The sequence below is a fragment of the Oncorhynchus mykiss genome, chromosome 7 (genome assembly GCF_057628025.1).
Source record: "Oncorhynchus mykiss isolate SJ-2025 chromosome 7, ASM5762802v1, whole genome shotgun sequence".
Classification (NCBI taxonomy): domain Eukaryota; kingdom Metazoa; phylum Chordata; class Actinopteri; order Salmoniformes; family Salmonidae; genus Oncorhynchus; species Oncorhynchus mykiss.
Genome location: NC_143028.1, coordinates 65,832,250 through 65,850,454, shown reverse-complemented (window position 1 = coordinate 65,850,454; position 18,205 = coordinate 65,832,250). Strand labels below are relative to the sequence as shown.

Sequence of the window (18,205 nt, the reverse complement as noted above, 5' to 3'; positions counted from 1 at the left end):
CTTGGGGTTGTACTCATCCTTCTTCTTCCTCCAAACACGGCGAGTGGAGTTTAGACCAAAAAGCTCTATTTTTGTCTCATCAGACCACATGACCTTCTCCCATTCCTCCTCTGGATCATCCAGATGGTCATTGGCAAACTTCAGACGGGCCTGGACATGCGCTGGCTTGAGCAGGGGGACCTTGCGTGCGCTGCAGGATTTTAATCCATGACGGCGTAGTGTATTACTAATGGTTTTCTTTGAGACTGTGGTCATTGACCAGGTCCTGCCGTGTAGTTCTGGGCTGATCCCTCACCTTCCTCATGATAATTGACTCCCCACGAGGTGAGATCTTGCTTGGAGCCCCAGACTGAGGGTGATTGACCGTCATCTTGAACTTCTTCCATTTTCTAATAATTTCACCAACATTTGTTGCCTTCTCACCAAGCTGCTTGCCTATTGTCCTGTAGCCCATCCCAGCCTTGTGCAGGCCTACAATTTTATACCTGATGTCCTTACACAGCTCTCTGGTCTTGGCCATTGTGGAGAGGTTGGAGTCTGTTTGATTGAGTGAGTGGACAGGTGTCTTGTATACAGGTAACGAGTTCAAACAGGTGCAGTTAATACAGGTAATGAGTGGAGAACAGGAGGGATTCTTAAAGAAAAACTAACAGGTCTGTGAGAGCCGGAATTCTTACTGGTTGGTAGGTGATCAAATACTTAAGTCACGCAATAAAATGCAAATGAATTACTTAAAAATCATACAATGTGATTTTCTGGATTTTTGTTTTAGATTCCGTCTCTCACAGTTGAAGTGTACCTATGATAAAAATTACAGACATCTACATGCTTTGTAAGTAGGAAAACCTGCAAAATAGGCAGTGTTTCAAATACTTGTTCTCCCCACTGTATGTCTAGAGGTTATGTATGTCTATATTGGCCTGATATGGTTCCCAATCAGAGACAGCTGTTTATCATTGTCTCTGATTGGGCATCATATTTAGACAGGCCTTTTTTTCCCACTTTCTGGTGTGGGATCTTGACTATGTGCAGTTGCCTGTCAGCACTCTATTGTATAGCTTCACGTTTCGTTTGTTAGTTTGTTCGGTGTTCATTCTTTTAATAAAGAGAATGTACGTATACCACGCTGCACCTTGGTCTCCTTCATACAACGATCGTGCCACACACACCACCCCCCCCCCCTCCTCCATATCTTCTGAACTCTCGTGTGCAGCGAAACAGAATGTAAACTGGCAAGATCAGAATGGTCGAATGAGGCTAATCCCCCTCCTCATTTTAGTTTGAAAATAAATTGTCATCAAAGTTATGGCACCAACACCATTTACATCTTAACTGCTCAGAGGTCATTGAACTAAAAAGCTAGTATGTGTCTACAACACTGCACATTGAAGGGGAGGCAGAGTAAGTTTAATTTAAACTGGGAAATTAAATAACAGGTAAATGTGGGCAGATGGGGATATTTGAGTAGCATTTAGGAAATCTATATTTTCCATTTTTATGATCTGTTGCCAACAACGTTAACATTTTAAAATTGAAATATATTTTGCAGCCTGAAGCAACATGTATGGGAAATATAAATATGAATAGTCCTGCTATAAAAAGAGGAAAAGTCTATTACATTTTCAGACTTTTCCCAAGCTTTTTTGGTGCATCTAGCATCTAGGTAATAAGCATATTTTAATGTTAGTGGCAAGATTCATTTCACAAAGGAAAATGTAATATTGTATATTGGGGAATTTATGTTATTTTTCTTTAAGATTTAAGACTCTTTTGTTCTTCATTTAAATGAATGTCGCTTCATTTACTATTTCCCTTGTTGCATGATAGCGTTGTGTTAATATGCTATACATTTATTGATATCATTTTGAAATGTCCGTATTTGTTGATTTTGATCTGACCGTTATGGAATGACACAGCTGAAAGAATAGATACACAGTAGATTTTGTGTTTACTACGAGAACAAAATCAGACAAATATTCAGGAGTATGCCACCAGACCCCTCCAAAATAAAACTACTAACACAGTAACAGATGTTATGGATACGCTCAGTAACTTTATATGTAATAAACAAAGCACATCATGGGACAAAGAGGGTATTTGTGTGAGACATAGCTACAGACAGCCAGTGGTGTAGTTTCAGTGTGCCTGTAGAAGACTGTACAACCCATCCGGCTGGGCTGAGTTTGCTAGTTTGTCAGGGATTGAGCAGTATATGTGGTACGTATCAGTCTAGAGAAAAGAAACAGTTTCACTTTAGACCTTTAAATCTACAGTGCTGTAAAACTAATCCTCTGGGAATAGGCATATTTTATGGATGTAACACATATCTGAAACTGAAAGTCACACACATAACACAGTTGGTGATTCTAAACTTACTGTGTAGTTTTCAAATGACTGTCCATTCTCTTCAATAGGGCCTGTACAACACAGAGAGAGCCTGAGTGAGAATGTGTGTGCGTGCCTCCAGTTGTTGTTCTGCTTGTGTTTCTTTGCTGTGCTTGATGTCACTTTACACTTTTCCTCCAGAGTCAAACCACCCTGAAGACTTACAGCTCTGTTTCAAACACTTTCAAGATGCTCAGACTAACACATGTTCTGATGTATGTCTGATATGACTACATCCAGAACTAAATCCAGGCATAAACAACTTTCTGTCCTATAAAAAGCAGTATATACAGTGGGGCAAAAAAGTATTTAGTCAGCCACCAATTGTGCAAGTTCTGCCACCTAAAAAGATGAGAGAGGCCTGCAATTTTCATCATAGGTACACTTCAACTATGACAGACAAAATGAGAAAAGAAATCCAGAAAATCACATTGTAGGATTTTTTATGAATTTATTTGCAAATTATGGTGGAGTTTGGAGTGTGACTGTTTGAGGTAGTGGACAGGTGTCTTTTATACTGATAACAAGTTCAAACAGGTGCCATTAATACAGGTAACGAGTGGAGGACAGAGGAGCCTCTTTAAGAAGAAGTTACAGGTCTGTGAGAGCCAGAAATCTTGCTTGTTTGTAGGTGACCAAATACTTATTTTCCACCATAATTTGCAAATAAATTCATTAAAAATCCACAAGTAAGAGGTTGTGTGTATGCGCAATGGTGGGGAGAGGAGCATGGGTTTATACACGGGTGGGGAGAGGAGCATGGGTTTATGCACGGGTGAGGAGAGGAGCATGGGTTTAAACACGGGTGGGAAGAGGAGCATGGGTTTATACACGGGTGGGAAGAGGAGCATGGGTTTATACACGGGTGAGGAGAGGAGCATGGGTTTATACACGGGTGGTAAGAGGAGCATGGGTTTATACACGGGTGGGAAGAGGAGCATGGGTTTATACACGGGTGGGGAGAGGAGCATGGGTTTATACACGGGTGGGAAGAGGAGCATGGGTTTATACACGGGTGGGGAGAGGAGCATGGGTTTATACACGGGTGAGGAGAGGAGCATGGGTTTATACACGGGTGGGAAGAGGAGCATGGGTTTATACACGGGTGGGAAGAGGAGCATGGGCTTATACAAGGGTGGGGAGAGGAGCATGGGTTTATACACGGGTGAGGAGAGGAGCATGGGCTTATACAAGGGTGGGGAGAGGAGCATGGGTTTATACACGGGTGAGGAGAGGAGCATGGGTTTATACACGGGTGGGGAGAGGAGCATGGGCTAATACAAGGGTGGGGAGAGGAGCATGGGCTTATACAAGGGTGGGGAGAGGAGCATGGGCTTATACAAGGGTGGGGAGAGGAGCATGGGTTTATACATGTGTGCGTGGGGGGAGGGGGTATTGGGTCCATGTGTACATTACTTTGAACAGAAGTGAAAGTAACATGTAATAATGTCACTTCACACTTCTCCTCCTTACTCAAACCATCCTGTAGACCAGGGGTTTCAAACTCATTCCATGGAGGGCCTAGTGTCTGAGGATTTTAGTTTTTGCCTTTAAATTAAGACCTAAACAACCAGGTGAGGGGACTTCCTTACTAATTAGTGACCTTAATTCATCAATTATGTGAAGGGAGAAGCGAAAACCTGCAGACACCCGGAACTCCGTGGAATAAGTTTGACACTTGTGGAATGAGTTTAACTTACAGCTCTTTTCTCATGCTACCCAGATGCTCTGACTGACACATTATTTTCAGCTTTAAGTTAATACAGTTGACATTGAGTGTGGTTATTCTGAGGATCACATCTAAGGTCGGGAAGATGGGGACAGAATACATTTTGTTATGAACAGAATGGACTCACCTGAGGGCAGAAACGTGGCCGGTACAGAGGTGATCAGACTGTATATCCCAGCTTCCCCAGAATCCACCATGGCTGCACTGCTCATGGCTCCCAACACCAAATCATCTACAACAGAAACAAAATGTAAATGTAATTACAATGTGTTTGTGCATGCATGCGTGTCGTTGTGTTAGTAGTGTGGTGGTGTTTTATGTATTGTGTTTGGAACATACATTGGTTGTCATCATCCTGTCTGGCTGTAGGTCTAGAGGAAAAGAAAAGGACAACAGAAAGGTTGTGGTAAGACCGCGTCATGACAACACACAACTAAAGGTTGACCATATCAAATATCAAAATATCAAAAACAAGGGGAATACTTACTTACCTCTGAGAATTGTTTTTCTCTGAAAAAAAAAATGACGCTTAATTCATTATATTGAATATAGCCTGATCTATACAATATGACCAAAAGGAGTTGATAGATGACCCATGTCAAATGCACTTACATTAATGTGAGGAAGGTAAATGTGTTAATTATTTGTTATTTAGAATCAGAAGTACTTACTGGTGCTCCTGCAGAGACAGAAAGCAGTCAATCCCACCAGGAACACACCCACTCCAGAAACCACAGCCACTGCTGCCTGCCAAACCTGCCCCGCTGTTTGGGAACAGTAGGAGAGGTTATTACCCAGGGTCAGTACATCAAGACTAGGTTTTAAAGACCACATCATTATTTGTCTGATCCATTTGTTTGTTTTCATATGTATTTTAAAAGAAAGGTAGTCAGCTAGAGAAGGATACATACACAGAATACTTTCTGTGGAGCTTTTTCCTATGCACATGCAAGAGAGAGAGAGCAGTCAAAGACGTGATTTTCCTGGGTTGTATATACATATACAGTTTTTCCACACTGAGGTTGGAATAATACTGTCAAATTGTGAAAAATGTGGATAATGCACTTTTAGTGTAGGAGCTGTTTGAAAAGACTGCCTCAAATTTCAGCTTGTGGGTTTTTGGACTGCCTGGTGACATCACCAGGCGGTGTAAGTTTAATAGTCTAATAAAAAGGAGAGTTTGCCCTCTCCCTGCCAATAAGAGCTCCTCTCAGACCACTCCCAGACAGTCCTAGCAAAATTCTTGCTTGAGAAATTATGCTAAGAAGCTATTTTGGTTTATTTCTGACAATTTTAATATAAAAAAAAATCAGTAAGGAACTTAATTGTTACCCAGAAATGATTTGAGATTGAGATTTTTTAAAAACTGCTGCATTGGACCATAAATGCTTAACACTCAACACAAATCAGTATAGAGTGATGACATGTTCACATCTTCTATAATGTGACAAATTGTTTGAGAAAAGTTAAACCACTAAACAAAAATATAGTGGCCATACTCACCTTCCGTTGGACTCAGTGTGGTGTCAGTAGTCAAAGTTGAACGAACAGTCGAACCTGGCGCAATGCAAAGTCATTGGATCTGATTAAACAAGAATAAAGGTATCTAACTGGGATGATTTAATGAATCAAATCAATCTCTTTTTGTAATGAGGCAAATTTGTGATAGAAAAAACTAGTCTATTTGTTTCAGTTTTATCTACTAACTGGATAAAGATGTCCAACACACCTGATGTAGGAGTCACTGCTGTGCTGGGGGTCAAAGGAGAGGTCAAACCTGGGGAGAAGAGAGAAGTCATATTACACAAGCAGCTATTAATATATCTATTACTCTAGTAAACCAGTTGGAGTTTTATTGAATTAATGTGTACAAAAGTATTGTAATTGCAAACTAAGCTAAACTTAGGACCTACTTACTGGTAGTTGGTCTCACTGTGATGTCAAGGGTCAAAGTAGAAGCAACAGTTGAACATGCTGGGAAGCAATATGATTACACAATAATACATTTATTAATTCTTTATTTTAATAAACAACACAACTCAGTCAGTAGAGAGGAACCGTGGATAGATGGCAGCATTCGCGCAAAACTGAAAGCACATGACCCGATGTCACAGGAAAGCCAAAAAGATCATCAAGGACAACAACCACCTGAGCCATACGTTGTGCTGGGGACAATAAAAGGCCACACTTAAATGTGCAGTTTAGTCACATAGCACAATGCCACAAATGTCTAAGTTTTGAGGGAGCTTGCAGATAATCTAATGTTAATTTCTCTACCTTAAGCCGACTCCAATGTCATTTTAGAGAATGTGACAGTACGTCCAACCGCAGGTTTGCTGATGTCAATGTTGTGAACAGAGTGCCCCATGGTGGCGGTCGGGTTATGGTATTTTTTAAGGCATCTGTGACCAACAGACACATATCTTTATTCCCAGTCATGTGAAATCCATAGATTAGGGCCTAATGAATGTATTTATTTAAATTGACTGATGTCCTTACATGAACTGTAATGGTTGCATATTGCACTTATTTTTTTGCTGAGTATAAAATCGGAAAGGAGGACTATTATTTGCACGCCCCCTCCAGAAGCCACAGCTACTGCTGCCTGCCACAGTTACTCAGCTGTTTGGTGACATTGGGAGAGGTTATTAGCTTGTATTCCCAGGGTCAATACTACATCTCATGATGTGATCTCAGAAAATGTGGCATTACATGAATCGATTGTCTCATTTGTGTGAGAAAAAACAGTTAGGTACCTAGAGAAGGATGCATACCTGTAACGCTTTCTTGACTGTTTGAAAAAACCTCACTTTCTGTGTAGCTTTGACCTCCTGTGCACAATCCAGAGAGAGACAGCTTACTAACAGTTAACACACAACACAACTTAGAATACTTTGCAAAATCTAGCGGCCATACTTACCTTCAGTTGAAATCTTTGCGGTGTCCGTGGTCAAAGTAGAAAGAACAGTCCAACCTGGTGCACAGAAAAGTAATTGGATCTAGTTATACAAGAATAAAGGTTTCTAAATGGGATCTCAATGATTAGTTGATTAATTTAATTATCTGTGTAGTGTTATGGCAAATAAACATAACGTGCACCCAGGGGGGGCCCCAGGACTGAGTTTGGGAAACCATGATCTAGATAAAGATGTCCAACACACCTGACGTAGGATTCACTGCTGTGCTGGGGGTCAAAGGAGAGGTCAATCCTTGTGAGAAGAGAGAACTCATATTATACAAGAGCAAATGTACATGTGTTAATGTCTAAGGTTATCCATTACGCAGAAAGAGATAATTACACTATACATTCCCTACAAATCAGATGTAAAAGTAAAAAAAATCTGAAATAAAATGACAAGCATCTATGAATAGGTCTATTACTGCAAAGCCAGTCCGAGCATTAGTAAATAAATCTGAGAAAAATATTTGAATTGCAAACAAAGTCAAACGTTTTGGAGGGTCAAAGTAGAACCATCAGTCAAACCTGCTGGGAAGCAATAACAGTTGATTCTGTATCTGATTACCAAAGAATAAAGGTATTAACAACACAACTCAGTCAGTAGAAAGATGGCATGTTATTGTTAAAACCTACATCCTTGAATGAATGTATAATTGGAAACTATTTGAAAAGGTAGTCTGTTGTAGGACTCACTGTTCTGCTCAGAAGCAAAGTAGAGCCAGGATCTTTTTTAATGCTGAAATGTGTTTTGCTACAAAATAACATCAGCTATTATACTGTATCTTGCTACTGAAACCCACTCTGCTATAAAATAACATCAGCTATTATACTGTATCTTGCTACTGAAACCCACTCTGCTATAAAATAACAGCAGCGCCTCAATAATTTTTTTGTTGTTCAAATAAACAAAACAATATTTTTAGGCCTACCTGCAGTAATAGTTGTTGGATCACTGATGTGAACTTCCACCAGATCTAAGAGTATTTGGGATTTACAGTAAATACGTTTTTTAGTTTGTGGGTCAGAATTAATACATTAATACTAAGAAGATTGTAAAATCAAAGGGAAGTCAGATCATGAAGACCTGCAGCACTGATAGATTTGTATAAATCATGACTCACCTGTAAAGCTGTACCCATCACTACGTGGAGAGAGAGAGTTTGGTCCTGAGCTCACTCTGTAGTCACAGCTCACCTCCTTACTCCTCACTGACTGTAGATGTCTGATCAGATCGTCTTCGGTCACAGAGAATGTACAGTACCATCGTTTGGCTTTTCGGGTTTTCTTTTTCCATATCCGCGTTTTCAAGAATGGCTTATTCTTCTCTCCAATATACAGGTTACAGGTGGTGTCGTTACCAGCAAGTCCAGGAATCAAACAGGTGATGATGAAATCCTCCTCATTATGACTGGTACTAATCACTGGTTTCTGAACTGTGAAGTAGAACACACTGCTATGCATATCATTCTGTTGATTATTTTATAAGTTCCATTTTCACAACAAAACGTAAAATGCAGATTTTCATAAAACATTATGGATCTATGGTTTCTATAAAAATCGGAAAAAATATATAAAAATCGTTCCTTTATTTTTATACCTCAGAAAAAGTTATTTTTTAAAAGCTTAAATTTACATTAGCTCAACATTAAATTACTTCACCAAAAAGTGCGATTAGAGGAGCTTGCTATGGTGAGTGCAAGCTATAGTTGTTTACATGTGCGATGGTCAGACAAGTGTAGGGCACGAGATGTGGCTGAAATTTTGCAGGTCGGGAGAGAACAGGAGAGGGTGGCTTGAAGCGCTGGGCGTCTTGACATGCATTATCTGAATTAGGTCAACAGAATTATACCTACCGAGGAGCGGCTTCTATTGAGGAACTGAATGTCTTTGAACTTCTGAGTTGACTTAATGTTAGACCAGAGCTAGCTAGCTAACAAGCATGTGTGTGCAGAGCGGCACCATAATTAAAAACACATCTAACCTTTTTGTAGTTAATAAATCCGATGTGAACCGTGATAACTATAGTATCCTTAATTAGCATTGAAAAAGTTAGGGCTTTTTTATTTTTTACATGTTTTATTTCACCTTTATTTAACCAGGTAAGCAAGTTCTCATTTCCAATAAGCGCCTTGTTGCGTTTTTTTGCGTGACTGAAAAAAATGCCTGGAACGTAAAATAATTATGTTATTAACCGGTTCCATTGCTTTCAGAGTAACATTTCTGTTCCGGAACAGTAAAGATCAGTTTCATTCCCAGTTCTGATTCTGTTCCTCAAAAAAATGTTGTTCTTTCCCGGTTTTCTGTTCTGTTCACTGAACCAGTTCTAACCCCTGATACATACCCATTAATGTGTTGTGGCTGAAATGTCAAATTTGTATTCAATCTTAGTCACATTGAAGCTACAGAGTATTCTTATGGTTGACTTCCACATCATCCTCGCGGCCTGAGCCTCTTTGTAAGGCTGAGCCAGTCTCCAGTGTACAGGTTACAGCTGCTACCATCACAGACTCAGGAAGTACACAGATGACGGTGATGTCATGTCAATGACACCAATCTCTGGTTTCTTTAGTTCACTTGAGAGGAGAAAGCAGCAATATTCTGTCTATACAGTAGCATAAAAATAATAATACACACCTCTTTATAAATGACTGAAATAATGAGAAATTTATTGTTTTATGGTGCCAGCTGAAGATGTTTAAAAAAGTAATTCTGGTTACAATTAGCCAATCAGATCAGTGTATTCATTTAAATAATAATCTCGTACCCAGACTCGTAAAAGAGACAGGTTCAATGTATGACGATGGAAAGTGTGTCTCTTCTGGGATCTCTTCAGCAGGTGAACTTTGACCTGCCTACTATAAACCACCTGCTTACCTTGAAAAGTGACTGAGACAATATCACTGAGAGGAGATGGGTTAGACCTCCCTGCAGCATAGTAAATACAGATCACTTTGAGCTCAGTGGGCAGATCATGACCTGCCCCATATTTATACAATAATTGCACAATCCAGGTTAAAAAAGCTGTTATAGACTTACCCAGAGAGACTCACAGCTGTAATCGCTGCCGAAGGTGATTCTAACATGTATTGTTGACTCATGAGGTTGAATACTTATCTAATCAAGTTAGTGTTTTAAATTTCATTAATTGTTTACAAATATTTACATTTTTATTCCACTTTAACATTAGAGTATTTTGTGTAGATTGTTGCCAAAAAATGCCAATTAAATCCATTTTAATCCCACTTTATAAAACAACTAAATGTGGAATTGGTTAAGGAGAGGGAATACTTTCTAAAAGCACTGTTAGTGCTATAAAGTTCTATTCAAAATCAAATCAAATCAGAAAAAATAACTATTAAGTCACTGTTATCTGTTAGTAACAGAGTTTCTAAAATATGTATTTGAGGTTAACACGGTAATTAGAGAGACAAAGTTGCATTTGATTTACATTGGAAAAAGATAATTTTGATTGATGGTACTGTGTAATATTATTTAGTAAAAATAGTTAACTAAATTGGAAAAACTGAAAATAATAGCAGTTTAAATCATAATAATGATACTGACCTTGGGCTTTGATGTATTGAAAGGTATCTAGAAATAATAAAATTAGTCATTATCATGCACATTTTGCCATTCTAAAAAATGAGAAGACATGAGACTGGCACAAGTCGGTAAAGTTGAATAGCCTGAAATAAACATGTAAAACTCATTCCATGGAGGGCAGAGTGTCTGCAGGGTTTTTGCTCCAACGTTGTACTTGATTGATGAATTAAGGTCACTAATTAGTAGGAACTCCTGGTCTTATTTGAAAGGAAAAAACAAAAGACCAGTAGACACTCGGCCCTCTGTGGAATGAGTTTGACACCCCTGCTGTAAATGCATTCATGGCTATGTTATCAAGCAGTGGTTATTCTTATCTGAACGAAACGTAAAATACTGATCTAGAAAAATAAATCAGTAGGATAATCAATGAAATAAGACACACTTATTATAGCCATGAAATTCAGAAATAAAATAAAGTAAAATAAAGTAAAAGATGAAAAGAGAGAAACCTGTAGCAAAAACAGATCATGTCATTTGGATCAAAGGAATTACTCACATAGAAGGACGATGACCAAAAACAGACGACCAGCTGCCATATCAGGGATGAACATTGTAATTATACAGAGTGTTTCAGACTGTAAGTATGATTTCACAAGGTAGGGTGTATGTGACTGAGACAGTGGGAGTGTTTGAATGGAGAAGTAGATGTGGAGCATGTGCACAGAAAAACCACAGAGAGCAAAAACCAGGCTCATACAGCAAGTGTGGGCAAATGTTGCGGAGGACAGGGCATCTGAACAATCAGAATAATGTCTCAGTCATATACACTGTGAACAAAACATTAAGAACACCTGCTCTTTCCATGACATAGACTGACCAGGTGAATGCTATGATCCCTTATTGATGTCACTTGTTAAATACAGTCCAATTCAATCAGTGTAGATGAAAGGGAGGGAAAATGTTTTTTTTAGGACAATTGAGACAAGGATTGTGTATGTGTGCAAATCCCAGGGTGAATGGGCAAGACAAAATATTTAAGTGCCTTTGAACAGGATATGGCTCACATCAACATCATCACCCAGGAAACCCTAGACCCACTACAATTCACATACCGCCCCAACAGATCCACAGATGACGCAATCTCAATCACACTCCACACTGCCCTTTCCCACTTGGACAAAAGGAACACCTTGTGAATGAGAATGCTGTTCATTGACTACAGCTCAGCGTTCAACACCATAGTTCCCACAAAGCTCATCACTAAGCTAAGAACCCTGGGACAAAACACCTCCCTCTGCAACTGAATCCTGGACTTCCTGATGGGCTGCCCCTAGGTGGTAAGGGTAGGCAACAACACATCTGCCAACAACACATCTGCCAACACATCTGCCACGCTGATCCTCAATAGTGGGGCCCCTATAAGGGGTGTGTGCTTAAACGTTTCCTGTACACCCTGTTCACCCATGACTGCTTGGCCAAGCACGACCAACATCATTAAGTTTGCTGACGAAACAACAACCTGATCACCGACAGCGATGAGACAGCCTTGCGGGAAGGAGGTCAGAGACCTGGAGGTGTGGTACCAGGACAACAACCTCTCCCTCAATGTGAGCAAGACAAAGGAGCTGATCGTGGATGACAGGAAAAGGACAGGCCCCCATTAACCTCGACAGGGCAGTAGTGGAGCAGGTCGAGAGTTTCAAGTTCGTTGGTGTCACCAACAAACTATCATGGTCCAAACTCACCAAGACAGTCGTGAAGAGGGCAAAACAACACATTTTCCCCCTCAGGAGACTGACAAGATTTAGCATGGGTCCCCAGGCCCTCTAAAAGTTCTACAGATGCACCATTGAGAGCACTGACTGGTTGCAGCACCGCCTGGTATGGCAACAGCTCGGCATCCGACCGTAAGACGCTACAGAGGGTAGTGCGTATGGCCCAGTACATCACTGGGGCCAAGCTTCCTGCCATCCAGGACCAATATACTTGGCGGTGTCAGAGGAAGGCCCAAAAAATTGTTAGAGACTCCAGTCACCCAAGTCATAGACTGTTCTCTTTGCTACAGCACAGCAAGCGGTACCAGAGTGCCAAGTCCAAAAGGCTCCTTAACAGATATACCCCCCCCCCCCCCCCCAAAAAAAAACAGTCTCTAAAGTGTAACGCCTTGATCACACCGACAGCGTCTTTGCATCAATGCTGCATAACATTTTGTGCAGCAATGCAACTATACTGAATGCATGTACCTACACAGGTGTTGCAGACGGTCGCATGCGGTTGTTGGACACATTGAGGGAATAATCATTTTTGCAGTATCCTCAAAACAGTGCCTTTTTGACACAACTGCTGACAGCTACAGGGACATAAACACAAAAAAATTCTGCTTGGAGACAAGTATCCACGATAGTAGGATTGCCAGGTCAGTATAGTAGTAGGCTTGTTCTCCAGTACCTTCGGAAAATATTCAGGCCCCATGACTTTTCCCACATTTTGTTACAGCCTTATTCTAAAGGTGATTAAATTGTTTTTTCCCCCTCATCAATCTACACACAATACCCCATAATGATAAAGCAAAACATTTAAAAAAAACAGAACTATGACATTTACATATAGTTGAAGTTTGCATACTCCTTAGCCAAATACATTTAAATTCAGTTTTTCACAATTCTTGACATTTAATCAGAGTAAAAATTCCCTGTCTTATGTCAGTTAGGATCACCACTTTATTTTAAGAATGTGAAATGTCAGAATAATAGCAGAGAGAATGATTTCAGCTTTCATTTCTTTCATCACATTCCCAGTGGGTCAGAAGTTTACATACACTCGATTAGTATTTGGTAGCATTGCCTTTAAATTGTTTGACTTGGGTCAAACGTTTTGGGTAGCCTTCCACAAACTTCCCACAATAGGTTGGGTGAATTTTGGCCCATTCCTCCTGACAGAGCTGGTGTAACCAGGGACGGCAGTGTAGCCTAGTGGTTAGAGCGGTGGACTCTGACAAGGTACAAATCTGTCGTTCTGCCCATGTTCCTAGGCTGTCATTGAAAATAAGAATTTGTTCTTAACTGACTTGCCTAGTTTTAAAAAAGTGAGTCAGGTTTGTAGGCCTCTTTGCTCGCACACACTTTATCAATTCTGCCCACACATTTTCAATATGATTGAGGTCAGGGCTTTGTGATAGCCACTTCAATACCTTGACTTTGTTGTCTTTAAGCCATTGTGCCACAACTTTGGAAGTATGCTTGGGGTCATTGTGCATTTGGAAGACTGATGTCTTGAGATGTTGCTTCAATGTATCCACAAAATGTTCCTCCCTCATGATGCCATCTATTTTGTGAAGTGCACCAGTCCCTCCAGCAGTAAAGCACCCCCACAACATGATGCTGCCACCCCCGTTCTTCACGGTTGGGATGGGGTTCTTCGGCTTGCAAGCCTCCCCCTTTTTCCTCCAAACATAACAATGGTCATTATGGCCAACAGTTCTATTTTTGTTTCATCAGACCAGAGGACATTTCTCCAAAAAGTACAATCTTTGTCCCCATGTGCAGTTGAAAACCAAAGACTGGCTTTTTTATGGCGGTTTTGGAGCAGTGGCTTCTTCCTTGCTGAGCGGCCTTTCAGGTTATGTCGATATAGGACTCGTTTTACTGTGGATATACAGTGCCTTGCGAAAGTATTCGGCCCCCTTGAACTTTGCGACCTTTTGCCACATTTCAGGCTTCAAATATAAAGAGATAAAACTGTATTTTTTTGTGAAGAATCAACAACAAGTGGGACACAATCATGAAGTGGAACGACATTTATTGGATATTTCAAACTTTTTTAACAAATCAAAAACTGAAAAATTGGGCGTGCAAAATTATTCAGCCCCTTTACTTTCAGTGCAGCAAACTCTCTCCAGAAGTTCAGTGAGGATCTCTGAATGATCCAATGTTGACCTAAATGACTAATGATGATAAATACAATCCACCTGTGTGTAATCAAGTCTCTGTATAAATGCACCTGCACTGTGATAGTCTCAGAGGTCCGTTAAAAGCGCAGAGAGCATCATGAAGAACAAGGAACACACCAGGCAGGTCCGAGATACTGTTGTGAAGAAGTTTAAAGCCGGATTTGGATACAAAAAGATTTCCCAAGCTTTAAACATCCCAAGGAGCACTGTGCAAGCGATAATATTGAAATGGAAGGAGTATCAGACCACTGCAAATCTACCAAGACCTGGCCGTCCCTCTAAACTTTCAGCTCATACAAGGAGAAGACTGATCAGAGATGCAGCCAAGAGGCCCATGATCACTCTGGATGAACTGCAGAGATCTACAGCTGAGGTGGGAGACTCTGTCCATAGGACAACAATCAGTCGTATATTGCACAAATCTGGCCTTTATGGAAGAGTGGCAAGAAGATTTCTTAAAGATATCCATAAAAAGTGTTGTTTAAAGTGTGCCACAAGCCACCTGGGAGACACACCAAACATGTGGAAGAAGGTGCTCTGGTCAGATGAAACCAAAATTGAACTTTTTGGCAACAATGCAAAACGTTATGTTTGGCGTAAAAGCAACACAGCTGAACACACCATCCCCACTGTCAAACATGGTGGTGGCAGCATCATGGTTTGGGCCTGCTTTTCTTCAGCAGGGACAGGGAATATGGTTAAAATTAATGGGAAGATGGATGGAGCCAAATACAGGACTATTCTGGAAGAAAACCTGATGGAGTCTGCAAAAGACCTGAGACTGGGACGGAGATTTGTCTTCCAACAAGACAATGATCCAAAACATAAAGCAAAATCTACAATGGAATGGTTCACAAATAAACATATCCAGGTGTTAGAATGACCAAGTCAAAGTCCAGACCTGAATCCAATCGAGAATCTGTGGAAAGAACTGAAAACTGCTGTTCACAAATGTTCTCCATCCAACCTCACTGAGCTCGAGCTGTTTTGCAAGGAGGAATGGGAAAAAATGTCAGTCTCTCGATGTGCAAAACTGATAGAGACATACCCCAAGCGACTTACAGCTGTAATCGCAGCAAAAGGTGGCGCTACAAACTATTAACTTAAGGGGGCTGAATAATTTTGCACGCCCAATTTTTCAGTTTTTGACTTGTTAAAAAAGTTTGAAATATCCAATAAATGTCGTTCCACTTCATGATTGTGTCCCACTTGTTGTTGATTCTTCACAAAAAAGTACAGTTTTATATCTTTATGTTTGAAGTCTGAAATGTGGCAAAAGGTCGCAAAGTTCAAGGGGGCCGAATACTTTCGCAAGGCACTGTACATGTAGGTCTATAACAGTTTGGGTAACAAGGATCTCAGCAGTGATGTCCCTCCAGTCTTCCTCCTTGGGGACAGGCATGGAAGCCAAAACAGTTCTACCTGGAACCAAAAAGGGTTATCTTACGGGAACAGCCGAAGAACCCTTTTGGAACCCTTTTTTCTAAGAGTGTACATGATTCCAATAAGAATGCAATGAATGACTAACTGTCTTGAACGAGTGGTCCTGGAGAAGACTAGCCTACCTTCATCAGGGCAGAAGGCACCCCAACATTCTTTTCATTGGGTAACATTTAATCATTAAAAATGGATTTTAAACAAACTTTGGGAAAAGTAATAGACCGAATGAACATTCTGTAAAAGTACATCTGATATCACATAGGGGCTATTAACTAGAGAGCCCTTTAGCTAGCATAAAATACAGTGCATTCGGAAACTATTCAGACCCCTTTACTTTTTCCACGTTTTACGTTACAGCCCTATTCTAAAATTGAGTAAATCTTTTTTTCCGTCATCAATCTACACACAATACCCTATAATGACAAAGCAAAAACAGATTTTTAGAAATGTTTGCACATTAATAAAATAAACCTTATTTACGTAAGTATTTTGAGCCTTGCTATGAGACTCGAAAATGAGCTCAGGGGCATCCTGTTTCCATTGATCATCCTTGAGATGTTTCTACAACTTGATTGGAGTCCACCTGTGGCAAATTCAATTGATTGGACATGATTTGGAAAGGCACACGTCTGTCTATATAAGGCCCCACAGTTGACAGTACATGTCAGAGAAAAAACCAAGCCATAAGGTCGAAGGAATTGTCCGTAGAGCTCCGGGACAGGATTGCGTAAAGGCACAGATCTGGGGAAGGGTCCAAGAACACAGTGGCCTCCATCATTCTTAAATGGAAGACGTTTGGAACCACTAAGACTCTTCCTACAACTGTCTACTTGGCCAAACTGAGCAATCAAGTGAGAATGGCAGGGCAGGGAGGTGACCAAGAACCCGATGGTCGCTCTGACAGAGCTCGAGAGTTCATCTGTGGAAATGGGAGAACCATCCAGAAGAACAACCATCTCCGCAGCACTCCACCAATCAGGCCTTTATGGTAGAGTGGTCAGACGGAAGCCACTCCTCAGGAAAAGGCACATGACAGCCCGCTTGGAGTTTGCCAAAAGGCATCTAAAGGACTCTCAGACCATGACAAACAAGATTCTCTGAACCAAGATTGAACTCTTTGGCCTGAATGCCAAGCGTCACGTCTGGAGGAAACCTGGCATCATCCCTATGGTGAAGCATGGTGGTGACAGCATCATGCTATGGGGATGGTTTTTAGCGGCGGGGTCTGGGAGACTAGTCAGGATTGATGGAAAGATGAACGGGGCAAAGTACAGAGAGATCCTTGATGAAAACCTGCTCCAGAGCGCTCAGGACCTCAGACTGGGGCGACGGTTCACCTTTCAACAGGACAATGACCCTAAACACACAGCCAAGACAACACAGAAGTGGTTTCGGGACAAGTCTCTGAATGTCCTTGAGTGGCCCAGCCAGAGCCCGGACTTGATCCCAATCCTACATCTCTGGAGAGATCTAAAATTAGCTGAGCAATGACGCTCCCCATCCAACCTGACAGAGCTTCAGAGGATTTTTAGAGAAAAATGGGAGAAACTCCCAATATACAGGTGTGCCAAGCTTGTAGCGTCATACCCAAGAAAACTCGATGCTGTAATCGCTGCCAAAGGTGCTTCAACAAAGTACTGAGTAAAGGATCTGAATACTTATGTAAATGTGATATTGCCATTTTTTATTTTGTACGAATTTGCCAAAAATTCTAAACCTGTTTTTGTCTTTAATACATTTTAAAATAAGGCTGTAAGGTAACAAAATGTGAAGGGGTCTGAATACTTTCCGAATGCACCGTATATCTAATATCAATCAATTACGGTATCAAAGGCTTTAAAAGTAATTTGAATTTTCCTTACTCTAGACAAATTGGCAGGTGTTCAATTGGGCTGATGGACTCCCGGTAGTTGGTATCCATCCAGGCGATCCTGTCTCCAACCATCTGGAGCAGGTGATCGAACTGGCTTCGGTCCAGACAAAAGTAGCTTTGGAATTCCTTTGCAAACAGTCAAAGCTCTTGAATGAGACGGTGGAACTCCCCTGACTGCTTTTGGGACTTCAAGCATCCCTGGACCCACACAGACCAGTGCTTTCGGGGGGGCTGGTCCCAGTCCAACAGCACAATCAAGACCAGCTTGCACAACATTGGTCTCATTGTTGAAAGAGCCTACTCTCTACTATCTTGACTATTTATTAT

The 18,205-nt window shown here is 40.8% G+C and overlaps 1 protein-coding gene across 1 annotated transcript; it reads right to left on the bottom strand.

Moving 5' to 3' along the window:
- Nucleotides 1-2,037: 2,037 nt before the first annotated feature.
- Nucleotides 2,038-8,573, bottom strand: LOC110528422 (uncharacterized). The gene is made up of 14 exons (XM_036984448.2): nucleotides 8,195-8,573; nucleotides 8,003-8,047; nucleotides 7,276-7,323; nucleotides 7,035-7,088; nucleotides 6,889-6,945; nucleotides 6,032-6,088; nucleotides 5,844-5,891; nucleotides 5,618-5,671; nucleotides 4,786-4,878; nucleotides 4,606-4,624; nucleotides 4,454-4,485; nucleotides 4,242-4,346; nucleotides 2,377-2,417; nucleotides 2,038-2,229 (listed from the first exon to the last, which is right to left on the bottom strand). Exons 1-14 carry the CDS (start codon nucleotides 8,532-8,534, stop codon nucleotides 2,137-2,139), a joined length of 1,086 nt encoding a protein of 361 aa, XP_036840343.2. The 5' UTR covers nucleotides 8,535-8,573; the 3' UTR covers nucleotides 2,038-2,136.
- Between the last annotated feature and the right edge of the window lie 9,632 nt (nucleotides 8,574-18,205).

Excerpts from the sequence above, each read along its gene's own strand:
- LOC110528422 (XM_036984448.2), bottom strand. The coding sequence starts at position 8,534 with ATGCATAGCAGTGTGTTCTACTTCACAGTTCAGAAACCAGTGATTAGT. Across the intron at positions 5,892-6,031 it reads CACAGTGAGACCAACTACCA|GTTTGACCTCTCCTTTGACC; the intron begins GTAAGTAGGTCC and ends TCTTCTCCCCAG. Across the intron at positions 4,347-4,453 it reads ACAGGATGATGACAACCAAT|ATGATTTGGTGTTGGGAGCC; the intron begins GTATGTTCCAAA and ends TTTCTGTTGTAG.